The 27,942-nt window shown below is 40.6% G+C and overlaps 1 protein-coding gene across 8 annotated transcripts in view; it reads right to left on the bottom strand.

The window, feature by feature from the left end:
* Positions 1 to 27,942, bottom strand: part of BBS9 (Bardet-Biedl syndrome 9) — a 479,447-nt gene that overhangs the window by 386,732 nt on the left and 64,773 nt on the right. For all 8 annotated transcript variants that reach the window (XR_002101810.1, XM_019538477.1, XM_019538430.1 and 5 more), the window contains 3 exons: positions 20,349 to 20,433; positions 17,613 to 17,796; positions 15,336 to 15,465 (listed from right to left, as the gene is read on the bottom strand). Coding sequence is in view for 7 of the 8 variants with exons in the window: in XM_019538477.1 (XP_019394022.1) it covers positions 15,336 to 15,465; positions 17,613 to 17,796; positions 20,349 to 20,433 (399 nt within the window). In the remaining variant the exon portion in view is untranslated. The remainder of the gene's footprint in view (positions 1 to 15,335; positions 15,466 to 17,612; positions 17,797 to 20,348; positions 20,434 to 27,942) is intronic.

The raw sequence follows: 27,942 nt of genomic DNA, 5'->3' as shown, positions 1-27,942 counted from the left end.
TAGATGTGTATCTAGCTGGGGTAATGTAGGCCCAGCACTCTTTCCTGCTTATGCAGGGGGTCGGACTCAATGATCTATTGAGGTCCCTTCCGACCCTAGCATCTATGAATCTATGAATCTATAAGAGGCTAGACTTTGCTGAGAACAGCTTCTTACAATGTATTTTAAGGTAGTTACTGTGCCCCCAAATAATATTAAATACTACTGTATGTATGTATAACATTTTCTTGTTAATCCAGGTTTCTTTTTATTGGCCCCAGGACTTAGGCCTATAAGGCAAATGTACACATTGTCCAGGTTGGGGGGAGGGAGCGTTTTAATTAGAGCAGCTCTCAGGAGCCACTCTAATTAAAATGCCTGAAGCATCTCATGTATTCAGAATCCCATTTTCAAAATGGCAGCAGAGGTGCTTTAACTAAAACTTGTTTGAGGATGCTGAAGACGAGATAAGTTGGAGTATTCCGATTAGAATGCTCCAGCAGACTTGATTAATGGAGTCTGCTCTGATGCGTCCTAATCAGATCACGTTGGAGCATGTGTAAAAGTGCCCTTTGAGTTCACGTTTTCAGAAGTTCTCTCTCCAACCATTTGGATTAGAATTTTCTCCATGAAAGCTGAAATATTCACATAGTCAAAATATTCTAGAAACTAGAACAGATATTTTGTTATATGCAATAAAAATGAGCATATTTTGGCAACACTGACAGATGATTAACTCCACACACTGTCCCTTTTAAGTCTTTTGACTCTCTAGAAAGTTTTCAGTCACGAATGGGTGGGTACTAGCAATACATACTGCTAAGCACATATAATGTTTGCCAGATCAGAGCCCTAGTTAGGTGAATAGACACACCATATATTTGTAGCACTGTAAACTGGTTAAATTAAAAAGTTTCTTCAAAGTATCCTTTAAAATGGCAATATTTTATACTGCCATATCCTGCCAACATAGTAGTAACTTAATGATGAAAAATATAAATTTAATTGTTTTCTTTTCTTTTTTTTACTTTAATAAACATTTCTTTAAAGGAGGCTTGGTTTAAAATGGAAAGAGGTTTTTAGAATCTTTGTGTTTCTGTAACAATGTGCTGCCTGATCTGAAAACTTAAATAAAAAGATACAGCTATGCGTCATAACTGGCATCACTTCTGTTAGAGCCTCTCTATGCAAAAAAAAAAAAGGAAAAAATCTTTCAGCAAACTATAAACTTTGATTCCTGCAGTTTTCTTTCCATAAAACCATGTAATAAGTGTTAAGTTTTGCTGCTTTTATACACAAGTTTTGCCATTTTTATATGGTGATTCTTTAACAGTTGTGGTAGTTGTGGTGATGTCAGTTATAATAAGGGATAACAGATGGGTTGGAATGAAGAACAAAGTATTTTCTAGCATCTGGATAGCTCCAGAAAGTGAATGAGCAGGGCTTTTATCCTTAACTCCACCCACTACTGCTCTCTGTGCAATTGCATTTTTACATCTTTCAAACATTCATTCAATTATAATTGTTCTTCATATTATTCTAGTTAAATTGCCTCTTGTGCCTTTTTGCTGCCTGGACTGACCCAGCTGCCCAGAACACATTTACCCATTTACACATTACGCTACATTTTTGTAGAAGAAAACATGCCTTAACTTCACCTTTGATGCACAATCAGAGTAATATTTTCTCAATCGCTGATTAATCACAGATACTAATTTTCTTTTAAAAATAGTGAAAGCTGAAACTTCAAAAAGCCAACATAAATTTAGAACTGCTTCAGGGTCCTTAACTACAGTATTTTGATTTCATACAAAAGCACTAGTCAAACTGTTGGTCAGTCTGGGGAGTGTGCTGCACATGTCCTGTGGGGTCCATCTGAGGCATGTGCTGCACAGACTCCTATTCCTTCCCTTCCTCTCATGCCTGTGCTTGCTCCCCTTCCATCTGTCCCCCCTGCTACTTGCCCCGCTGTACCCTTCCTCACCCCTTTCCTTCATCCATGCCTACACCTGCCCAACACCACTTATCTTCTGGGCAACTCTGGCAGCAGCTCCAGGGAAGGCAGCAGCAACAGAGGCCCTGCCTAGTCCTGGCCCCAGCCTGGCCAGACAGAAGCAGGGGTGGCAATTCCACAGGCAGATCAGGGCCAGAGGAGCCCTGCGCTCCCTGAAAGCCACAAACCATGGGTCATCCCTGTGTACCTGTCCCCACCACGAGGTCTTCCCCTAGCTCCTTCCACCACCAGTTTATGCCATCTGCCCTGGGCTGGTACTCAAATCAAAGAAAGGCTTTCTCTCCTTACTTCTCCACGTTGATTCCGGGGGGGGGGGAGAAAACCTCATCTTGGCTTTAAGTAAATATGGTAGTACCCGTATGCATAAGACAGGGATACACACACACACACACACACACAAACTTTCTTATGTAACTTCTTTCAGGCATCAGTTGGCTGCAACAAAGGCTGGGTTCAATTTTGGGGTACTAGTTATATTTTTCCTTGGCTCAAGCCTCCACATAGCTAGGTAGGGCACAGTGTAAGATTGTATGCAAGTTCTTTCTACTTTCTCTCTTCAGTGTGGCTACTGAAGAAAATACACACTTTAAATAAGAAAAACGAATTATTTAAAAAATACTGTTATTAGGCAGCACTCAAAAATAATTGAATAATCACTAGATTAATTAAACAATCTTACTGGAAAGCGGTGGGGGGGTTTTGGTTTGGCAGGAGGTTGTTGTTTGTTTTTGAAGCACTGTTACATACTAAAATAACTGCATAGTCAGCTTTACTCAAGAGCAACACACTATTCTTCTTTTTTTTAATTTTAATTTCCCAACCTTGGGGAGAAAGGCTAGAGAAAGCTGCATAATCCTAAATTCAACCCTCCCCTTTGCAAATATGCTTTTGAACCTGCAGGTAGATTGGTAGGCAACTCCTTAAAGGAAGCCAGGCATCTACACTACTTTCATGGTCGTCATGTAGCCAATTCCACAACCAAATCCCATCCAAGAGGAAAGAGCAGGCTGCTTGCTCAAGCTTCTGTCTCTAGGCAATCACCTTACATCTGGTAAACACTCACCAATGCATGCTCTTTACGCGGGGCTGAAAAACCAGAAACACCTACCAAAGTCATTGTTCATTCACATCACAAAGCACCTGGCTAATTCCACAGTGTGCACTTGGAAGGAAAGATTTCTTCAAAACCTATAGGCATCAAATGGGATTTTATAACATGTAATGACAAAGCTTGTCATAAAATTATGTGGTCCTTTTGTAATTTCTATTACAGGATAAGTGGAAAACAACTGTGTGTTGAAAACATTTAAGCTACTGATAAGGCAAAAGGCGATAATATAGTCAGAGACAACCCTCCTGCATCTCTTGTGACCAAAAAACTAAAAATAAGAAAAAGGTTTTTTTCTCATTGTAATAGTAAAACAGAAACTTCAGATGTAATAATTTTTTTGTTTTCCATCACCTAACAAAAAGTTGAAAAATAACATGCAGTATAGATGGATTCATTCTTTCAGCCAACCATTTTAAAGTTATACAGCAGTCATGGTATTTTTATATTTGGACCTATAAACATAAGTCTCCATCCATACAAAGCTTTTACTATATTACTTGTATCCTCAATTAACTCTCTCCTTGGGAGAATCCTTAAGGAAAACAAATGTCAGCATGATCCAAAACATGAACAAAGCTATTCTATGATTGTGCATGGGGCACACAAGACATGGGGAAAAGATGTGCACAGTAAGTACAGTAGAGTAGCATAGAGGTCATGGTTCACACCATTAATGTAGAAAATGTACAGGGATCCAAATGTCTTGAAGATTAACAGAATTACGCGAGGATACAAACATTAAAGGCCAACTGAGATGCATTAAAAGTGTCAGCTACTCTGGGAAGTGATGATAAAAAAAGACTGAACACATGACTTTCAGGCACCAGAGTCAATTTGTAGATCTGGTAAGTAACGGAGAAAAAGAAATGTTTACAAACTGATGAAATAACTGTTAATACAGAAACATGGAATGTAACAATATTATTTTATAGGATAATTATTGAGAATGTAAGAATAATTACACTTGAAATCCAATACAGCATTAAAGTGTGATTAAGCCTTTTAACTGGCACTTTTTCAAGTATTTGTTTAAAAATTAAAATTCTCTTTTTCAACTGAAATAATCATACAAAGATATACACATTCTAGCTTAACACAATTTTAAAATGCTGTATGTAGGAATTTAATATTTTAAAATTCAGATTTTTTTCCCCTCTTGAAGGTAGTAAATTGCTTAGTCTTCATAAAATACACTATTCTATTACCAAGTAAAAATTATATTTACTTGTTAGATAAGTGAAAGCAGAAGCATGTACTTTAGCAACTTTCACCAACTTGTCCATGCCTGTCATCCCCTAATAATAACGAGCACTGAACATTTTAAGAAGGTATGTACTTAATTCTGTGGGTTTTCTTTTACATTTGCTTCAGCAGAATCACCCTCCCATGAAGGGCAAGTCCAGTGCTTTCACTCATGAATGAAAACTACCTCATAAAAAAGGAACTCTGTGACCAGATTGTAACTCTCAGGTGACCCAAGAGTGAGACACACAGAATACCCCAAGATCTTTGCATTTTTTGCCCTTTAAACAAGCCACTCTATTGGTAAACAAATACAACCACATCCTGAGCTGTACTTTTCTAGTTGTGACCTTCCAGTCAATTCCTAGTACAATAGTACTTTAACAACTTCATTATGAAATAAGCCAATGCATTCAAAAAGAAAACCGACAAAAAACGAGCGTCTCAAAAGTAGAAAAGTAAAATGAAATGGAAAAATTAACACTGCCAAAACAGAAATTTCCCTTACCCTTGAAAGGAAGTAAGATTCTTGTCAGAAGGCTTCTTAAGGGAACACAAAAACAGATCAGCAATTTTTCCTTTTCCAAGGATATGTCATCTTTACTCAAATCCAAGACAAGGTCCATATCCCCATGTCCCGCCCATCAGCATGTGGGAGGAATACCTTGCTTTGGATCTGAGAACCAGACCGGGGCAGGTGGCAGCTCAGTTCCAGGTTTGGCCCTGAGCTCTGAGCTAAAGCCAGAACTGAGCCACTGCCTGCCCCAAACAGGGTTGGCTCATTTTACATTGGAGGGGTCTCACAAACCAGGACATCATGGGCGAAGGTGGGAGAGGATGTGGGAAACCCACGTGTGCAGCACAGAGGAAGCTCAGTGGAAACTGAGCAGCCCGCTCCTGCCCTGCCTTACCTTCTGCTTTGGTTCCAGGCCCTCCAGCTCTGAGCTGCTGCCGCTTATCCCTGGCCAGCCAGGGCCGCCAGTGCTGCTGCTGGTGATGATGATTGCCCCCAAACTGGAGCAGAACTGCAGCAGAAGGTAAGCAGCAAGGGAAGGGGCAGGCACATGGGAACAGGGAGCAAAGGTCAGGCACTGGTGGAGGGGCAAGGGCCAAGGGACCAGATGGCAGGCATATACATGGGAAAACAATGGGGGGGTACAATAGGGTGTAGGGGGACTTAGGGAGAAAGTACAGTTTTGAAGGGGTAGGAGGCAGGGGGTATATAGCAAAAGAGAAGGCAGCAGGGGAACATGCATGGGGGAACAGGAGAGCAGGGCAAGGAGCAGGGATCTAGTCCCTCGTCCCTTGCTGTTGCTTTCTCCACCGCAGCAGTGGGGGGGTACAAATTTAAGACAACCCCCAATAATTAGATTCTAATAATTTTCCATGTATAGAATCTAATTATTGGAGGGTCATCTTAAATGTTATAGTCATCTTGGATTCAGATAAAAATGGTACTCAAGCTTTTCTTGTGTAGAATAAATAGCTAGAAAGATATCCCAAAACCTTAAGAGTGAAAATTAGTGGCAACAGACATTAACAAGACACATGCAAATTTGCAAAAGAAAGCAAGTGGGGAAAAATTTAGGGGTTGTTTTGGGGGCAGGAAAAATAATGCAAAATGAAGGCATTTTGTATACCCAAGTATAGTGCAATAAGTTTGACAGACATTCATAAATAACCAAAAAAGTAAATTAAGAACTGGTCAGCTTAAAGGGATATTCAAGAAAAAAGCTCCACAAATGGGGGTGCATGTGTTCTACTGTAAAAACAGTGCAGATTTTGCAGTGTAGAGAGATCAAAATGGAATTCCCTCCTTGAGTTACACTTTGTGAGCGGGGTTAAGACCACATAGCTACTTTTACAGACGCCTGTGATGGAAATAACTGTGTGACAAGCAATCTCAGCTGCTTTGCCTTGGATTAGGAAGGTATGTCAAGGTATACTCAGGGTTCATGCAGGCCAGGCCATAGCAATACAATTCAGAGAGATATTTAAAACATGGTCCACTTATAACAGTATTGCCAAGTGAATTCATGTCAAATAAAACCAAAAAGGGGGGGCGGTCTAAGGGTTTTTAGTCTACTTAAAGATAAATGTCAAGGACCTTTTTAAGCCAAGTACATGAAGACAAGATAAGTATTCAGATTATTAGAGTGGGGAAAAATTACCAGGTAATTTGTTTTTAAAAGATGGCATTCTGCCACCACACTGACAAATAATTTGACATGACTGTGAAACATAGCAATACCCTTAATATGAGGAACAGCAGCCACTAGAGCCTAAAGCTCACCTCAATCTATAAACTGAAGTCATTGCCAACAAGGAAATGACCTTCCACAGAGGAATTTGTGCCCATGAAAACTTCAATCACCTTTGTCAATCTCACACTGATACAGACCTTGACCCTACACAATCAGCTGGGGTTGTATAGATAAAAAGGTGAAGAGGAATCTGCTCTTTAATGTCTCAGAAAGCACCAAGAGTAGCTGAGCTAAACTGCTGAACACAACAGATTGCAGATGATGAAGCCAGACCTTTGTATGATGAAGTACAGGGGCCTAAATGAAAAAATGGCTCCAAGAGGACAGAACACTACACATTCCTAACGCACAAAGAACCTGAAACTGCTACCAAAAAACACTGTTGAGCAACTTTGACAGAAACTAAGCATAAGACAGTCATATTTTCACCCTGCACTAAGTATGTCTAGAATGGGAGTTCTGAAAGCCTCTATGCACTCTTACGTAGAGTCTCATTGCTTAATTGTATAATTCAGAGCTGTCTACAACTTCTTACCAACCAGAGGCTTGCATGCATTGCCTATGGCTTCCTCAGTGACACAAAGCACACTGCACCTCCTTCCCACTGCTGCAGTGCCTCATGCCATAAGGGCTTCTCTGCACTAGGGTTGCCAACTGTAAATTCATGGACAGACCATAAAAAATTAGGCTAAAAATGCCTGTCCATAAAAATCCATTAAAAATGGAACTGTCCATAAAAAATTAAGCAACCAGAGCTTGACTGAAACTCTATCATAAGAAAAAAATCTGGAAACAGTGCTGAAGGGCAGACAGAGCACAGCAGTACCCCTTGATGTCTCAGCAGGAGTGCAGCGCCTTGAAGGGAGCTCTTACCAGCTCTTTTCTGCCTCACTACAATCTCTGTACCTCTACTCTTCTCCTCCCACCAGCCACATGCTGCTGCTGCTACTATGTCCCATCTGCCTGTAACACTGCTTGCCTCAAGGACAGGCAGATACTAGTTCTTCACTGGGATGTGGTGGGGGTGGCAGGTGGGCAGTGGGGTAAGGCTGAGGGCAGGCTGGGGGGTGAAGAAGGAGCAGCATGGTGCAGGGTACAGTTGGGGGGTTATGTATGCCCCAGGGCCTTCATACAGACTCTAGAGGACCTCTAGTCTCAAGCGTAGAAAAGTGCTGCCACACTGGAAGGCACAGAATATATAGCATATATATATGCACTGGCATTTGCAGATTCACCAGAAAGTAATTTTGGATTCACACATGCAGATACAACATATTCACATCTCATCCCCGCCTTTTGAAATGATAAAGGTATAATGCATATACTGCAGTCCTCTCATGTGGTTTGCATTTCCTTTCTGGGTAACATCAATCACCTTCTTGGCTGTTTCCATAAAAATGTGCTGTACCAAGCACTGTGTCAGATTCATGTTTACATTTCCTTCCTGTATAGTGGCCACTATTCTCATGAACATAGTCCTGGGGAAGTGGCCCTTCATCTACAGTGGATTCATCCTCGATGGATGTAGGTAGCTCAATATTATTAGGTCCTGGCCAGTCAACGTTGCTACTGTATGCATAGCATTACCGGTTATTGCTGTAGGTTACAAAGCTAATGGGTCAGCAAGTGGGACTCCAACTGTTCTGATGTGCTCTGTCCGGTAGTCATGACTGTATCTGATAATTGACTGATGTGATGGCACCACATAATATTAGGCATCACTTATACTGCATAGGCAAAGAACCAATTTGTGTGCTCACAACTGCACATTGCCATTTATTAAGCTCTTTGTAATCATAGGCCAATACTACTTGGCCTACAGGTCACTGCTGAGGGATGCCTATTCCCTTTACCATGGCCTGACTTATTTGGCAATTTCTAATACGTTGCTACTGAGATTCCAGACCATCAACAGCATTGCTGGCATCTCGTTCATTGTAGCATACACTGCATTCCAGTATACTAGAAAGAAGCAGGCCATCTTCTGCTGTCTTGACCCTACCTCTTCCTTCATAAATAACATGGCATTTTTGCAAGACTGAGGAAATCATTAAGCTAGCCCATTTGTGGCTGAGTGGTATGGTCCAGAGCTTATATATGCCAGATGCCATTTTTCTTCATGAACCTTTGAAACACATGTGAACTGAATTTGTGGGCCACTGTCAGTTAAAACTTGTTCTGGCAATCCTATCCTTAAAATCAGACTTGGTAATTTTTCTACTGTCTGTGCTGTTGCAATGGTTTTCATACAGAAAACGTCTGATCATTTGGAGTGAGTAATTACTACCACTAGGTACACCATCCCTAAAAGCAGTCCTGAAAAGTCAATATGGAGACACTGACAGGGTGGTCAGGGATGGTAATACCACTGGTTTGGGCATCTTCTGTACCTCTTGGCATCCCATATGTTCCTCACAAGGTGTTCTATTTGTTGGTCAATACCTGGCCACCATACACAGCTGCTGGCTAGTGCCTTCACTTTTACAACTTATAAGTGGCTATACATACAGCTTTTCTAAAATTCATGTGTGCAGTTTGCTGGTGAAAAAAACACAAATCCCCTACATGATATTCTGGATGGACAGGTACATCTTTGCCTACATAAAAGAGTGCTAAATCAGGATTGTCCTTTCAGGGTGGTTTCATACACCTGCACCAGTATGGGATCTTTCTTGGTTTCTTTGCCTAATTATAGGTCATTGAGGCACGCTCCAGCTGAAATAAATTAATAATTTCAGTAGATTCTACTTCTATTGCAGAAGGCTCCTTCCCAGGTAAACAAAAGAGTCCATCAGTATTTCCATGTGTCTTTGTTCTTTTGTACTTGATATCATAAGTGTAAACAGCTAAGGAGAACCCATCGGTGCATTCATGCCACACTTGTCCTTTCTTAGAGTGGAGAACAAAGACCAGGGGTTAGTGATCTGTGACAAGTGTAAATTTTCTTCATATTGGTTAAATTGCTTCACTCTTTGTTCACCTGTGCATAATGCCATTCTGCTGCTATAAGTGATTGAGATGCAAAAAGTATGGGCCATTCAGTACCATCATATGCCACAGTATATGATATAACAGTCCCAATGGGCTGTTAGGGGCTCTGTAAGGATGCATCCATGCTATGCTTCAAAGGCAATGGATGGGTTAAAGTAAACAAGCACCCTATCAGATGTCACCAGCTTTTTTGCTTCTAGGAAAGCTTTTTGACACCCAAATGGACAAGCCCATTTGTAGTTCATTTTCAGCAAACCATTTAAAGGACACGACACAACACAGTTGCTAGGTTTGCTACAAATCTACTATAATGATGAATAAATCCTAGAAAAGATCCAAGTTGTAAGACATCTTTTAATCCTGGAGCTTCCAGAATTGCCTTAAATCTTCTCTTTATATTTATGTATGCCTTGTGCATCAATAACATGTCTATGATAAACAATCGACTTTGATTTGCTCATAACTCATATTCTTCTAAATATTGTAATAATCTCTTCAAATTTCTCAGATGTTCCTCATCATTTCACCAGTTACAATAACATTATCTAAATAACAATGCATCTTTGCAATTCTTTGTAACATTCAATCCATTGCACTTGACCATTGGCAGGAGCAAAAATTAGAGCAAACATTAATCTATTATACTGGTATAACTGTGTTCGTTTGTGGCAAGATAGACTTTTGAATCTCATTCTATTTCAGTCTGTAAGTAAGGCTGTGCTAAATCAATTTTGCCAGATCTCTGTCCTCCAGCTAATGTGGCAAAATATCTAAAATTTCAGGTAGGGAATACTTACCAACTTTCAGTACAGGTTTATAGTAACTTATAAAGTCGCCACATACCTTTGCCATATTTTTTTAAACAATTAGCACTATAGATGTGCCCCACTCACTCCAGGCTGCTTTTTTAAACAATTAGCACTATAGATGTGCCCCACTCACTCCAGGCTGCTTTTGAAAGTATGACTTCTCTTTTTAGCTAGTCCAGTCAAGCATCTACCGTGGCATGCAGGCTATAAGGACACAGCAAAGCACTGTGAAACTTAGCCTGTGCATTTTCATCAATCACCAACCTAGCTATGATATGTTTAAAAGTTCCTAAGTCATCCTTAAACACTACAGAAGCCTAGTTTAATATTCCTTCTAACAGTTGTTTAACTGTTTCTTGCAAGGACCTTTGAAAGTGCCTGCATCTTTAAACAATTCCAGTCCATGGGGAATCTCTTTAACCATTTATGACCCCACAGAGTGGATCGCCCTTTTTGAATGATGTAAGTCAAGAGGTGCCACTTATTATTATATTCTACTGTCCTAACATTATCTGCTTTAGCACAATCTTCTCTTTGTGTGTGGTTTTTTAACACTGGTGTCTTCCTTAATTTTATATTTTAAAAGTTTTTCATATTCTGAATGTGAGATAACAGACACTGCAAAGCCTATATCCAGCCCTATTTAAAAGCCTTCCAAGTCACCTGGGATGTTAGCAAGATGAGTAAGTTATCACCCTCATCCACATAATATAGACCAAGACTAGCTATGTCATTCTCACCATATATGTCACTACTGTCCCTACTACATACACCTTTTTATTCCCTTTTCTATACCTTACTCTCATCTTTTAATTCTCTTAGCAGGGCAGGTCTTTTTTACTACAAGTCTGGCAGTAGCATTCATTAAACAAGCAAATAGCTGGAGTGTGAGACCCTTTGCCAACTAACAGCACACATCAGGCTGCCACCTGCCCTGACTCTTCAATTGCATACTGAACTCATATTAAGTAAGTCATTCATTCTTATTTCCACAGGCACTCACTCCTCCATACAAATCTATGGCATCCGTTGCTGCAGTTTTCATAGTTATTCTAATAGCAAAAGCAAGTTTAAAGGTGAGTTCTTCCACTGTTAAGAGCTTCCTTTGTTTGGCTTCACTAAGTAGCCCACACACAAATCTGTCGCTGAGGGCTACATTAAAATTGCAATGTTCCGACAATTTCCATAACTCTGTTGTAAAAGTGGGAATACATTCAAGTTCAAATTGATTTCACTTATGAAACCCAAACTTTTCTGCATAATCAATAGCTTGGGGGCAAAGTGCTCTTTGATAATTTTCATTAATTCTTTAAAGGCTCTGTTTGCTGGGTTTTTTGGAGTGAGCAGGCTATGCAGTAATCTATATGTTTTACCTCCCATCAAACTCAGTAATGAAGGTACATGCTTCCATGGAAGAAATTAATTTACTTAAAAAAATGTTTCAGCCACCATATATACATTGCAGGATGCTATCATAAGCCCCAACTGTTTCAATTCGAGTAAACATTTTGGGTTCCCAACAGATTTCTAGTACTCAATTGAAGCAAATTTCCCAGATCGATTTTATGTATTCCATACTCATGAAATCTCATCCTTGTTCCCAGTTGTTATGTTTGTCTCAGAGCATTCATAACTAAGTGGCTCTAGCCACAAGCGTGAAACAGTATTGCCAGACTAGCAGGTACAGAATATGGTGTAAACAAAGTAAAACTATACATACATTGGCATTAGCACACTTGACAGAAAGTATCTTTAAGTTCAACTGTGCAGATGTAACATGCTCACAGCTCTCACATCAAGGTAGTGTGCGGGGGTGAGTGGGGGGATCCCTGGGTGGGACAGTATAGTGTTAAAACCATTGCCGCAGTCAAGCATAGATGCCAAACCAAAAACTTTTTTTCCCTCTGATATTCTGCTAAAAAATTTTACCAACAGCCAAAATTTTTACTGTACTTGGTGTCAAACCACTAAATTAGAACCTAGACTTTGTCCATGGCCTGGCAGAAGGGCTACATTTACATTATGTAAAACATATCAGTAAAAACACATACAAGTAAAACAAAGTGGTTGTCAGTAAAAAGTGTTCAGATTGTCAGAAAAGAAAACACATCTTGCCTGGCATTCTCCTATAATATGGTCTCCCAAGCACTCCCACACGAGGCATCTGGAGGAACTGCTACCATGCAGACTTCCCTGCCTTGCAGGGCTACCTGGATCCCACAGCCCCAGGACATGCTGTCCCATGCCAAGGGGCAAGAAGGTGGGAGAAAACTGGAGGCTCCAGCAGCAGCAACAGCTGGACTAATGTGGGGGAGGTACATCAAGGAAGGTGTTGGGATGGGGGACACAATTTATCCCCTCGCCCAGGGCATTTAGATAGGTGTTTGCTGTCTCTCATAGCTCCTGAGCATTTGCTTCATGAACTCAGGCCAAGCTCAAGAACTGTCTTCTTCAAGTGCCTAAGCTTCACTGAAAATGCTTTTTCTTACAGTTCATTTTTGGAGCAGCAGCACACAGCACTTCAGTGGCTAAGCTGCCCAACTAAGCACAGCACTGGAAAAATGCATTTACACTGATATGCACTCTGAAGTACACTAGTTTCGGTTAATCCAGATTCTTGCTTTGGGTTTAACCCTCCAAAAAAATCTAGGCAACCTTCTGCCAGGACTCCCCTTTGGTGAAAGAGCTATCATGGAAACTACTATTTCTTACAGTGTAGCAGAGCAAAAATAAAACCAACCAAACAAACAAACCTATAAGTAATCAAAGGTCAAATTTCTGTAGCATTTATCAGAATTAAACTGCAATTAAATGTCCACTGGTACTACAAACTTGAGTCAAAATATAAGAAAAAAAGTAACAAAAACACTCAAATTTCAACCCACAGATTGTTTGTACCTCATGATTCCAATCAGAGATGTTACTGACTTCACTAACTAGGATCGCACAAATTTTACAATGGAAATAAGAGGTCATAAGGGGGCATCCATTTCAAATATGTCATTTAAACAACAGAAATCAATAAGCCGAACCAATATCTTACTAGTAAGTACTTAATTGTATTTTGTTTCTGGTTGCTTCCTAAAATTGACAGAGAAATCCAACAGTTAGTTTCCTCTGGAAATTAACTCCAGATATTACTGTGGCAATTATACATTATCTGTATATGCCTACCATGATAGGGAAATACTATCTTTTACATTTATTATGAAAAAAATATGAAATCATAATGATTAAAAGGAGGGAAGAGAAAAATGAGTCAGACAAGCAAGTTATTTAAGTAACTGGACTTCTCTGAAAACTCTAAAGTCTTCATCTTGGACACAGACTATAAAGATTAAAAGTGAAGTTTAGAACTTCCTTCATGAAGCAGTTATTATTGTTTCTGCCTCAATTGTCATTGTTCCTGTTTTTTCTCTTTCCATTGCTTCCGTTTCCTGCACTGCATTAAATGCAAACTATCTGTCTTAATTTCCAAGGCCTTTCATGGCTTAATCCAACTCTAATTTATTATTGAGATATTAACTTCTGCTTCCAATGAGACTATCATTGTTCACTGGTTAAATTTTCAAAGATGCACTCTTGTGCTTTCTCCCATACTTTTCAAGCAAGGGAATAAACAGCCACATCAGCCACTTTCAGGTCCTTAAAACGCCTCTTTGCCATGATGCCTACAAAGACAGGTTAATAATGATTAGGTCCTGTTTTGCTGATATCATGCTAACTAATATTGTTTCACTCTTTCCCCACTCACCCTTTGGTAGATACGTTATGTTATCTCTTGTTGTCACAAGCTCTCTGTGAGGAAAATAAATAAAAACTGTCTTCTAAAACCCAATGTAAATGTTGATGGCTCCAGATCCTGCAGCAATGATATATCAGTTGATGCTTTTTTCTATTATTTAAACAGATAATCTTACTTAGTCATTCTCTCTATATTAAAACCTCATGGATATCCGAGTTGGTCAAATCTACTGATAGCAACATACATCAATGATTGCTGTCCACACAAATCCCAAATCCTAATTTGTAGAAAGAATAAAAAGAGCTGCATGTTTTTCTAAATGCAGTTCTAGTGTAAGGAAAAGCAAAACAAAGGCAAAATACAAAGGCTTCCAGATATCAGATAAACAGAAAAAGATAGAAATAATCTTTTAATAGTCTTTAAGCAAAACTCAGATAAAAGACATGTTCCCGCAGAGGCTAACTTCAGAAGTCAATTTTGGATTAGTCAAGGGAGTTAAATTTTTCAAGTGCATCACATTTAACAGACATCACTAGCCTCATTTTCTCAGATTCTGCCAACTGTGACAAAGGTCCAGTGACAAGATCCAGCACTAACCACAGTGTCAGATTCTATCCTGTTGATTTTTTTTAGTTTCTTTCCTTAACCATCACTATGCCATTAAGATTTTACTTGCAGATTTTCTTCCTCTGCTGAACATGAAAGTTAGATTAATTCAAATTAACTTCAGTACCAGCTTTAGAAAATAATAAATGCAGAGTAGACAGTAAAACAGGTTCTGGAATGTATCTGCAATTAGACTAATAAGCAAGAACAAATTCTCATAGAGACTCTCAAACTTGTCTAGAAAGGTCTTCCTGGAGACCGAAGTGGCCACTTTTCATTCTTTTACAGAATAAACTATTTTGTCAGAAAGCAAGCCAAGTTCTATCTTCATGTACAATAATATAAATCCAAACTAAGAGCAATTATTTTTTTTACAGAATTACTTCAGATTTAACACCATTAACTAGCTCAGTAAATATAATGTACAATATATAACAATTGAACTGTTTCCTTCTACAACAACCTTCTTTGTTAAATACTACAGAATTGTTTGCTATTGCCTGTATACGATTCTTTTGAGGGAAGGAGAGGGGGAAATAAACCTAAAATGTTTAGCTCTTCTGATGTTACTTACTGTAAACTGCACACTTTCACTGCCACAGGAGTGTGAGGAAGCTGAGTGGCCCATTTCAATGTCACATCTTGATAAACAAGCAGCATGTTATTATGGTTCCCAATCAGAGTGTTTATTGTTCCCTCAGTCACTATGAAAGGTATAAAACAAATTTTAAAGATGATGGATTTGTTCAAGAATCTCCTTTCAGAGGTTTACAACACACACACACACACTTGTTATAGTTGTGTATAGATTCAAATGTTTTCCTTTTTCATTTAAATTTTAAAAGGTCAGAGCAAAGAAAATTATATTGACAATAACCAAATTATATTGACAATAACCAAAGTCATGTAATTAATCATGAACACTAATTCCCATTATGTATTATGCATCTCTAACATATGACAACATTCCAAAGTTCTAGCCAGCCATACTAAGTAATTTGAAACATGAGTAATTTACAGATTTGTCTTGATCACCATATGTGCATACTAGGATAAACTGGGCACAAAGCAGACACTGGTTAATTAAATTAATCGACTGAAAATTCAATGAATTCATAAGAAAGACACTGGGAATTATTTATTATATTTGTATTACCCTATTTACTGAATTAGAAGATGAGGTTTTTCCCATTTAACCTGGGGGGAAAAGCCCCCATAAAAATCAAGGCTTAAAATCGAGCACAAGACAGTGGGGAGGCAGGCAGCTGCTACAGCTCTGGCCCCAGGCTGGGGTTGGAGCTGGAACTGAAAGTGGAATTCACAACCACCTGCACCCCACCACACCACTGCCTCTGCATGCCTTGACACTTCCCTCACAGTCTCAGTCTTCCCCAATGTCACTTCTCTCTCTCTCTCTCTCTCTCTCTCCACCTCTGCCCTACTCCTCCCCACTGTTGGGTCCACACTAGTAGGCTCAGTCCCTGATGCAGCCAAGGCCATGGAGTGTGGCTCCAGCCCAGCCCCCATAGCAGTGGTATGGAGCCGGCACTGCTGTTCTAGGCCAGCCCCATAGCAGCAGGCCTGGCTCCCTGCCACAGCAGCAGGGCCAGGCTGGAACAGCAATGCCAACTTCACACCAGTGCTAGGGTGCAGGCTGGAGTCATACTCCATGTCTCAAGATACAGCAGGGGTGAAGCCTGCTGGCACGGAGCAAAGGCAAGCAGGGAGGATGGGTGGAGGAGCAGTGAAAGGAGGAAGGAGGGTGGGGACCTGAGGCCATGGGTAGCAGAAGCAGCACGGAGATGGGAGGGAGGGAGGGAGGAATTGAGGCAGCCTGAGTGGGGGGGGAGGCGGGCAGGCACAATGAGGGAGGGTAAGTGGGACGGAAACAGGCAGCAGGGGCCAAGCTGCCCTCTCACCTGCCGCATGCCCCCCTACTGCCTCCACCATTGTCCCCCACTGCCTACCCCATTAATGCCCCCCCTCATCACCTCTCCCTGCACCACCTGCAGTAGTGGGGAGGGGGGTGACAAACAAATTTAAGATCCTCTAATAATTAGAATCCAAACATGGAAAATTATAATAAATTCATAATTTTTCTGTGTGGAATCTAATTACTGAGGGGGAGGGGGAGGGGTCATCTTACATTCAGGGTCATCTTGTATTCTAGTAAATATGGTAATAAAAATATAATTTTAAGTCAGAAATTTAAAGAATAAATAAAAATTACTATGATACTATTTACAAAATTCAAATAAATGAACTAATATACAATGTTAAAAGTTTTCCAGAACTTAAAAATAAACCTTTAATTTAATTTATAAATTTTTAAATTTATAAATTAAAAAAAACTATGTAATTTATATCACGCAACAGCAACCTTATTCTGTAATATTCTAGGGAGGTAATTCTGGCACCAATTTATAACTATAGATTGTTAATATTGATCCAAGTCAATATGACAAATAAACTTAAAACTTATAAGCCACCAAATAAAATCAGTTCACAAAATGTTAGTCAATGTATGCTGCCAGCTCTTGTATGCTCAGTTCAAAAGAGCCCTGAATAATTTATTGCTCTTGGCTGTCTTGAACCCGCACACCTTAATCTTGGTAAAGGAAAAAAAAAAAGGGGGCGGGGGGGGAGAGGAACAATATTTCCACTGTATATTCGCTAAAAAAAGAATTATGATTCAATTAAAAAATGGAAGATGCTGTTTTGAATTTTATGTAAACTTTTCTATTAATCCAGAATATAGTTACAAAGGTATTTTTCCCCAGTGAAAAAAAAAAATCTTAGCTTTAAGCATAACAAAGCCAAGGCTTCTGAGTTAAATGTTTCTTTTACAAACCTGAACAATAAGGAAGGAAGCAACTTGGATTGTAATCAAGTTTTTTCATGAATCGAATTTGCCCATTATCCTTAAGGCAAAAGAAGTTTCTCTCACCAAGCACAAAAACAGAGGAAATCATCTGATTAAAGGAGACAACACGTATATCCAGTGCTTGCTCTCCAATATTTAAAACCCAATCCACCTTCAAAAGGAATAAAAAGGCATAAATTAAGGATCATATCACAGTAATATCAGTATCAAAAGGTGTATGACGACAGTTCAGTCTACCTTAAATGAATTTACAGAAATGCTGGTGAAGATAAAATGGGAGAAATGTTTTGGATGGGAGTAGGGAATAGTAAAACATTTGCAACAATTATTTCCATGGTTAGTGCAATATTTTTTAGTTTATAAGATGCACCTGTGAAGAGACATCCCGCAAAAAGAGAATGACATTGTGGGAGAAGGTATTAACATTAAATTTGATTAAATTTGTCAACCTTTGTCAAAAAGATTTCAATTTTTTCTTGTAGAGTTTTGATGGACAAAATGCACCTTACTCTCATAACTTTGTTTTTCAGAAAATAAGGTCTTGTACACTGGATAAATACAGAGTTTATTTTCAGGTTGATTGGAATGATCATGGAATTTTCATCATTCCTTAACCATGCAACACAACTGGGGAGACCAGGAAAAATAAACCCCAAATCCTTTAATTAAAATATTAAAGGAAATATCTGCTAAGCAACATATCATGTAAGTTTTTTTATTCATATTTTAAAATATGCACATTGTCCAAAATGAAAAATTTGCATTCTGAAAATTAAGTACAAGAGCACAGCCACAATAACCACTTAAATGTGCCATACGTTTAGGTGCTGACATACTGTTACAACTTGTTTTTCAGCTCCTATGCCAAATGTTAACCAAACAAATCCAAATATGGAAAAACTACCTACAGGAAGGTGCAGTTTCTAAAATTAATAACTCTCAACTGTCCCATCTTCCTTCACTTTACTTCACTATTTTCCACCAATTTAAATTAACAAAGTTAGGGTCTGGACTCAAATGACCATACTTCATAGTAAAAGTGGAGCAGACATAACATCCATAGCCCAACTTTGTCATAGTTAATCATTTGAATCCAGGGCAAAGTTACCCCTTCAAAAATATGTGGTAACTTCACATGAAACCTTAGCTGACACATAGCACATTGCTTATGTCATAATACATTTTATCCTGGGATAGCTCTTACTCAGTACAAGATGATTTCCTGGCACCTTGTGGCTAGGTACTATAACAGTGTGTATAGGACTCTAGTTGGAATTGCTAGTCACGTATTCACTCCTTACTGTGAAATAAATTTAACAGAGTAAAATCCAGGGACAATTACTGCATACTTATTTTATACAAGTGTAACAATGAGTTATGTACTTCATTGGGCCACATGTCCAAGCCCTTAAACACATATTCTGTCACAGACATACTACCAGTCTATGCAATTTGCTTCAATGATTTTTTCCTATTTTAGATTCAAATTCTATCCATTTAATATACGCTATATTGGAGAGAACATATTAACTTGTATACAAGAGTTACACTGGCTCCTTACATGCTTCTAAATGCATTTTAAAGTACTGACAAATTTATATATTGATAAGACATTCAAGTTATGACAGTTTCAAAGACCAATGATAACATTTTATGGACTATTCTAGTTGGCCAAACAGTTCTCAATGCAGGACAACAGAGACTGAAATTAATTCTCAAACCATTTAAAATAGCCTGGTTTTGTTAGCTTCTGAAAATTATTCAAGATACACTGATTTCCCAAGGCCTCTGACTTAGTAATTCACTTAGCGGTCTGAGTACCAGCTATATGGGAAATATCTTAATAAACACTATCAGCATAAGAAAAAAAGAAGCTGTACAGGAACACTAACTGTAATTTGGCGATTTTTTAGAAGCCTAACAAAAACAGTTAAAATGGATTTGAATTAAAAATGCACACTTAAAATGTTGCTCAAATAGTTTACCATATTCCAGCATAACCTTTGAAATGCATGAACATTAATAAGAAATTAGTCCCTTTCATCGTTAATATCTCCTTTCATAAAGGTAGGAATAATGGCCTCAAGCTGCAGGGGAGGAAGTTTAAAATGCAGATTAGGAGAAACTCTCTCACAGTGCAAGTGGTCAAGCAATGCAACAGGCTACCTAGAGAAATTGTGGAATCTACATCTCTGGAAATTTTCAAGATCAAATTAGTCCAGCATTTGACTTAGTTTAATCAGGGATAATCCTGCCTTGAGCAGGGACCTGGACTAGATGATCTCCTAAGGTCCCTTTTTTCCTATGATCCTATAAAACAGAACATGATAAATATTTAGGGCTTAATCCAAATCCAAATAAAATGTATTGGAGTCTTTTCATTATCTTTCTTGGAAGTTAATTTAGGTTATTAGTGACCAGACACTGTCTCAGTTTTTCAGTTAGTCTTCTCTCTAAAAGTGTAACAAATCATTTTTGTGCCCTGACCAGTAGTGGTGGCTGGACTGCCAGCATCAGCAGCCATCAAACCTTTTCTCCAAGTCAGTGCCCAGGGCTGGTGTCCCACTTGCCCACTCCTAGTGAAACTACATCTTTCCTCTTTTTACATATATACAGTATAGCTTTATGTATGTAGTATGTTTTACATAAAAATTAAATAGTATGTTTTAATAGTATATTTTCTGTAAAACCAACAGGTCTCACCACAAGTCTTTTTCCAGAACTATGTTTTTGCTGCTCTGTCTCCTGTCTTTCATCAGCATCTGTTGCAAATGCAAGTACTTGATATCTGTAAAAGAGCAAAAATAGTATCTTTGTGTTTCAGTTTTATATAAAACATGCAAAAATATTTTATTGTATAACAAATACATGATGAACCAGCCCCCTCAAACACTGTCAAAAAATTGACTGCAGGATGTACCTATTGATAGCAACAGTCTTAAAATGCATATTGCTATTATACAATTTCTAGACAAGCTGAAGCAGGATTTAATGCAAGCTTTCATGTTCCAATGTCATCTGTTAATAGTGGAAATTATTTTAAAACTTTGTAATGGATTTTTTGGTCAAAAGTGCAATTAAAAAAAAAATTACAAATTTCAGAAATGTTGGCTGCAAGTGAAAAACACAAAAACGTATTTTATCAGCAAGTATCCAGGTTTGCCTCTTGCAATGGAAAAACATGGATTTTCTCATTTAAAGAAAGGAGAAACCCGCAAGAAGCCACAGGTTTCTCCTTGCAGGCCGGCAGAGTTCCAGCCTGCAAGGGGCTGCTTGGGACTGACAAGAGCAGGACGCAAGGGGCACCACATTCATGTGTGTGTGTGTACACCTGCACATGGCTAGCAATACAGCCAAACGGGGGTGAAAAGTAGCTCCCCCCAGCTACTTCCAGATAAGTCTATGGGGGGGGGGGAAAGAAGGGGTCCTAGGTGATGTGTGGGGGTAGGGGGCATAGGTGACAGAGGCAGAGCGAGGGGGCAGACAGTGGTTGGCCACAGTGAGGGAGGGAGTGGGGAAGGGTTGGCAGCTGAGGCAGTGCTTGGATCCCAGGGCAGGAGTGTGCAGCCAAGGGGCCTGGCTGGGGAGTAGGATGGAGCCATGGGAGGCTTGTTTGGGGATGGGGGGGGGGAGTTGGTGGGGCAGGCCTGGCTCCCCGCCACTGCACACACTCCCAGAGTGGGGTCGGGCACCAAAGACAATGCATCAGGGAGCATGGTGGGGCAGGGCACATGCCCCCTCAGATTTATGCGTGGGGAAGAAGAAGATGCAGACTGCCTGCTGTGGGGCTCAGGGCCCCCTGCCCTGCTGCCCTCCCCATGGCCCACCAGGCAAGACCAATCAGTGGACAACAGAGCAGGGCAGGGAGCCCCAGTGGCGCTGCCACCAGAAGCACCATACCAGCTGTGCCACCAAGGTGAGGCACCCCCTGCCTGCCCCACTGCCTCCTGAAAATGGCAGCCAGTGACATGGCGCTTCTGCCCGGCTCTGGCTGGTATCCATGGGGCAGGGGGCAGGCAAGATGCAACCCTGGGTCCCATAGCTCTGGCTGCTGGGGGTCCTCTCCAGCAGGGCTGGGGAGGCAGGGGGCTGTGGGAGGGTGTAGGTTGAGAGTGAGGGACACTGGTAGGCCCAGGAGGCTGCAGGTTAGGAGTGAGAGGCACTGGCAGGGCTGGGGGGGACAGTGTCTTGGGAGTGATGGGCAATGGCATGGGCAAGGCTGCTCAGTGCTACAAAGCAGCAGGGAGGGACACCTGCAGCTGGACCACAATGTGGTGAGCAAAGGGGGCAGGGGAAGCTCTGATTTTTCATGATAAAAAAAAAATTGTGTCCTACTAATACCTATATAGTGGTAATTGTGTCCTACTAATACCTATATAGTGGTGTTTGATTTTAATTGCGGGAAAATGTTTTTTTAATCAGAGAATGTATATGTTTATCAGAGAATTTGTGATTTTTAAACAAAAAACCAGGATGCCTGCTAATCATGGTACCTTATAGACATACTACTTAAATCAGGACCAAATTCTATCATAGGAAGCTTATGTCTGTATGTTGACATGAACCACATGAAACCTTCAGGGGCTGACAAGTGACTAATAGATTAATTAGCCTGAGGTTGCTGTGACTGAGCAACATCAGAAGTGGCTGATAAATATTCACATTATGGACACTAAGCTCCTTGCATTTGGGACCGTCTTTTTACTCCCTTTGTAAAGCATCTTGGATAATAGTGTCTTGGTCCATGACTTAGGAAGCAGGTACCATGATAAATCAGGATGTGCAGAGAAAGAATAAGTCTGTCTCCCTCCAGAATGTCAGGAAGGACTTGGTCAAAGTTGGCAGAGAATTCCTCCTTGGTTTCATAGACAGTGTCAAGAGTCAGGCATATGTGTTAATGAAAGTGGCATATTAGCTTCCTGCCAGTTTGAGATGGAAAATTGTAAGTTGCTCACTGACACCAATAGGGGACTTGTTGAGTTGGTTCATTCTTCATGGCAAAACCAACTCCGTGAAACCAGCATTCTCCTTCCTGTTTACCCTTCCAGAAGGAGGTATAACTGACTTATTCTTCTCAGCAATTTCAACATCAGTCAGAAGGAATCTGAGCCTCTGGAACATAACCATAGGCACAGGAGTAGGAAAGGTCAACTCCAGTGACATCCTCCTCTTGACCAAATGTATGGAACATAGACTCACCATTACCAACACCTTGTTCCACCAGAAAAACAGGCACAAGACCCCATGGTAACATCTTCAATCTAAGCACTGGCACCTAATTGACTACATCATGGTTGGTGCATGGGATCACAAAAATGTCCGTATCACCTGAGTTATGCTAGGAGCTGATGACTGATGGGTCAATCACCAATTCATCCACTTGGTTATGTCACTCAAACTGGCTCCCAAATGATGCTCCCAGCAGAAGCAATGCCAATAGAAGATCAATGTTGAAGGACTAAATCAAGAAAGACTGCTTCCACCAGTGCCTCAATGAAAAACTGGTGAAATTCCAAATCTACAACAGGAGAATGTGAGCAGCACTTGGAATGCCCTCAAGTTCACTGTCATCAGCGCCTGCAAATAGACAGGCACTATCAGGAAACATCATGACTGGTTTGATGAGAATGACTGAAAAATCCAATAGTTGATCAACTGCAAGCACAAGGCCTTCTGTGCTTGGCAAAATGACATAAACACCAAGCAAAGGAAACTGAATCTCCAACAAGCCAAGCCAGAGGTCCAAAGGAAGACCCTGTGATATGAAGAACAGATGGCGGGAAGATGAGGCAAAAAAGATTCAACATCTCACTGACATCCACAATACATGTGGTCTTTTCAGTGCCACCTATCGTCTGAGGACTCGGGGATCAACCCCCTTGAGACCTAAGGATTAAAAAGACCTGATGATCAAGGAAAGGGAATCCCTCAATGCCTGTTGGAAGGAATATTTTGAAGACCTTCTTAATTTAGACTCTGTTGTTGATGAGATTGCTCTCACCTCCATCCTCCAACACCCCTCCAACCCTTGATAAGGTAAGGAAAGCCATCAAGATAATGAAAAACAACAAGGCAACTGGAGATGATGGAATCACCGCTGAAATCTTCAAGCAGGGGGACAGAAGCTCACATCACAGTTCCATGCCCTCACATTAAGTATTTGTAATGATGAGGAAATCCCAGATGACCTGAGGGACACCATGATTGTGACAATCATCCATAAAGGAGACAAGTCCAACTGTGAAAATTATAGAGGGATCACCTTGCTGTCCACCACAGAAAAAATCATTGCAAGAAGCCTCCTGAACCATCTCCTTCCATTTGCTGACAAACTGCTCCTAGAATCTCAGTGTGGGTTTAGAGCAACAAGAAGCACAACTGACATGATCTTCACAGCTTGCCAGCTGCAGAAAAAATGCTGAGAACAATATAAACCACTCCACATGTCCTTCTCTGACCACATGAAAGCCTTCAACTCCATCAACGGAGAAACACTGCGGAGGACCCTTCTGAAGTATGGGTGCCTGCCAAAATTTGTCACGTTTTGCCTGTTCCATGACTATGCAAGCAGTGGTCCTCAGTAACAGATTTACTGTAGATCCCTTCGGGTTTAAAGCAGAAGTTAAGCAAGGCTGTGTCATTGCTGCGACACTTCTCAATATTCCTTACTGCAATGCTACATCTGATCACCAACAAGCTTCCAGTTGGAGTGGAGCTAAACTACCAAATAGACAGTAAGCTGTTTCATCTCAGCCAACTCCAAGCCAAAACCAAGACCACCCTGGCCTCAATCATTGAGCTACAGCACGCTAATGATGCTGTAGTCTGTGCTCACATGGAAGCACACGTTCAGGCAATCATCGTCTTTGCCAAGGCATACAAGAAAATGGGACTGACGCTTAACCTTCAGAAAACTAATGTCCTCCATTAACATGCTCTTAATGAGCAGTCCCCAGTTCTGGTCATTCAGATTCATGGTGAGATTCTGGAGAATGTTGAATATTTCCCATACCTTCGAAGCTACCTCTAGCAGAAGGCTGGCATAAATGAAGAAATCCAACACCACCTCAAATCTGCAAGTGCAACCTTTGGACACTTGAGGAAATGGGTGTTCGAAGATTGTGACAGCAGATCTGAAACTAAGCCCATGGTTTATCAAGCAGCTGTGATCCCCACCTTGCTATATAGAGCTGAGATGTGGATAATGTACAAGAGATAGCAAGTCAGAAGTACTATCAACACTGCCTGTGGAAGAACCTTCAAATCCAATGAGAAGATAGACACACCAACATTAGTGTCCTCTTGTAAGCAAATATCACAAGCATTGAGGTAATGACCATGCAACATCAACTTCGCTGGGCTGGCCACATCATTCAGAAGTCCAACTTCAGAAGCAAGTTTTATTCTCCCAGCTCAGGCAAGGCAAACATTCAAGGGGAGGGCAAAGAAAACACTTCAAGGACATCCTCAAGACCAACTTGGAAAAAAAGGCAACATTGACATCAGCTCACGGGAGACTAGCACCCTACCAGTGCCCCTCACTCCCAACCTCAAGACTTGGAGGATACACATGGAGGAAGAGAGTCCTCTGCAAGGATCTCAGCACTTTGAAACCTTACAACAATAACAGGAGATGGAAAAGCAGAAGTGCCAGAAACAGCATGTTGCAGACTAAATCAAGAATCTGGAGCCACCCACCTTACATGGATGCACATGCCCAAGCTGCAGCAGAGTCTGTCGACCTCGGATTAGTATCGTCAGCCATCTTTGGACCCACAGATAAGACAATCATGGAAGACAATCATCCTCAACTGTGAGGGACTGCTGAAGAAGCAGCAGGGAGAGACCATGAATAGGCCAAAACCAAAGTAAAGAATGGGAAGAAAAGATGCTTCAAAAGCAGCAGAAAAACTAGACTTTTAAACAGGAAAATTTCTTCCCTTATTCCAGGTAACAAAGGTCTTTCTCATGCCTTGTAGCTCAGTGATGATTAGGTGAGATCCAGAACGTTCCAATTCAGGTGCGTCAAACTTGCTTGGCTTCCCAGGCTAGATCCAGACCTATCTCTGGCAGCAGGGCATTAACTGTGGTGGCATTAACTGTGGTGGCATTGACTACCTCTGGTTCCTGAGCTATAGATGGATTAATGCACCCATTGCTCATCCTTCCACTTACAGCGTGCATCCCCAACACAACTCCATATGCTGTAATTCAGTGGCAGGCCCCATAACTACTCACAAGCCCCTGAAATCTCAAGTTGCCCTACAGATTCAACTCATCTGCACGTAAGCTCAGGTCCAATGGACAGGTGAGAAGAGTCTTCTGGATATTTAAGAGAGACAAGATTTTACTCATCTCCAAAGAAACATTCCTCATGGCAGTATTGAGGTGCCATAAATGCTTCGTGTGTTTATCAAAACAGAACATGCAAAACCACTTACAAAAGGAAAATCAATTTTGAGAATAATGCTCAGGGCAGCCAGAGTAACAAGAAGCTGTGATAAGCAAAGCTCTCGTGATTAGAGACCTACCTAAGTTGTGGCACGATAAAGGGTTTCTCATGGCCTGCTTGTAGGGTGCAGAGCCCATTTTGCAGGCATTTAGTTGCAGGCTCAGCCCCCAGCACTGATTGGCAGAGAGGCCAGGGCAGGAGAAGGGATGAGAGGGCAGCTGCCATCTTGATAGCTGGCTGCCCTGCCCTTCGGCACTGATTGGCAGAGAGGCCCCAATGTGGGAAAGAGGGACAAAAGGGCAGCTGCCATCCTGCTTGCTGCCCTGCATACCAGCCTACCAGTTGGTGTCTTCCCTTCCCAGCAGCTATGACTCCCGACTGGGGAGCCAGCATTTTATTTTTATTAAGTTTTTTCTGTTGTCAATTTTGCATATTGCATGGACAATCCCAGATTCCACCGTTTCTTCAAAATCTGTGAGACTGTGAATGAAGTAGGTCCCTCATGATGCAATATCCTTGCCTTGGCAAAGTGCCATAACTAGCAAACAGATTACTGCTCTTCACAGCAAAGTTTGCTGAACCTGTACTCGTCTACTTGCATACGTCTCACATTCCTTCCCAAAATTTGGAGGATACTTACTTATTAAATGGGTGGGAATAACTATTGTTTACAGTCCCCTTCACATTAGCTTGTTTTTTATGTTACAGAGAGAATGTTCTTAAGTAAGCATTTATCATTTCCTTAGATAATTTATTACTTAGTCATGAATGGCCAGAGAAGTGGTTTGTGATTCTAGCTTAGCTTTTTCAAAACTGATCCATAGGGTAGCAGGTATAATTGCACATGGAAAAAGTGTCCCCTACCAAAGCTCTGGCTTGTCTCTTTATGCCTGCTTTGTTGCCCAACTGACCCTCAGCTGCTGTTCATGATAGAGGACGCTGACTTTCTCACATTTAATGATTAAAAAAACCCATTAAAATGGTAATTTATTTATTTATATGTTTGTATGGAATACAGCAACCAAATGACAGAATTTCCTATAAACAAGCTATAAACAATGGCACTGAGGAATAAGACTAGACCTACGGTTTTAGATATCTATTGTAAGGCATTGTTAGTAGCCTGGTGCAGCTTTTCAATGCAACCATTAAAATGATCAATAGGACATTCCTCCATTATATGTGCTATAGATTGGATTTTGCCACACACATATGGTGTCTTTAATAAAATTCCATTTAGGTAGTAGATAATTACACCTACCTTGTCAGTATGAACCCTATTCATAGATTTCATATATCTATGAAATCTATTCAACATTGTCTACCTCTGCCTTTGAAGAGCAAAGCCAGGAGGTTTAGATGTGGGGTCCATGATAAGAAATTTGTTAAGGATGTCAATTGTATTCCATTGCTGGATCCCTTTTTCCTTGATGTCAAAGTTTTTGTCATTCACCAATTTTCCCATACTCCAAACTGGCCTTCTCAACTTAAGTCTCAGCCTACAAGTATTGTTACATTCCTCAAAAATTGGTAGTGAACTGAAAAATAGTTATAATGGAATAACACTACTAAGGCACTATTAAGGCTGCATGAAGCTTTGGTCACTGATTCGATTCGGAGGAGATTCGGCATCTGAATCTCCGAATTTGAATCGAAGCGAAGCTTTCGATTCGATTCAGAGAGATTGGACAATTCAGACATAAACACAGCTTTATATGTTTTTTCTACATACCTCAAGGTACCAGGCGGCTTGTGAACACTGAAATGGTGGGGCAGATGGAGCATCCCACAGGAGTGCAGGGGGGTCCCCAGCACATTCAATGGTAGACCCAGAAGTGGACCACA

The sequence above is a fragment of the Crocodylus porosus genome, unplaced genomic scaffold (genome assembly GCF_001723895.1).
Source record: "Crocodylus porosus isolate Cpor-Errol unplaced genomic scaffold, CroPor_comp1, whole genome shotgun sequence".
NCBI lineage: Eukaryota > Metazoa > Chordata > Crocodylia > Crocodylidae > Crocodylus > Crocodylus porosus.
The sequence above is the reverse complement of the archived record's forward strand: the minus strand, read 5'-3'. Positions and strand labels throughout refer to the sequence as shown.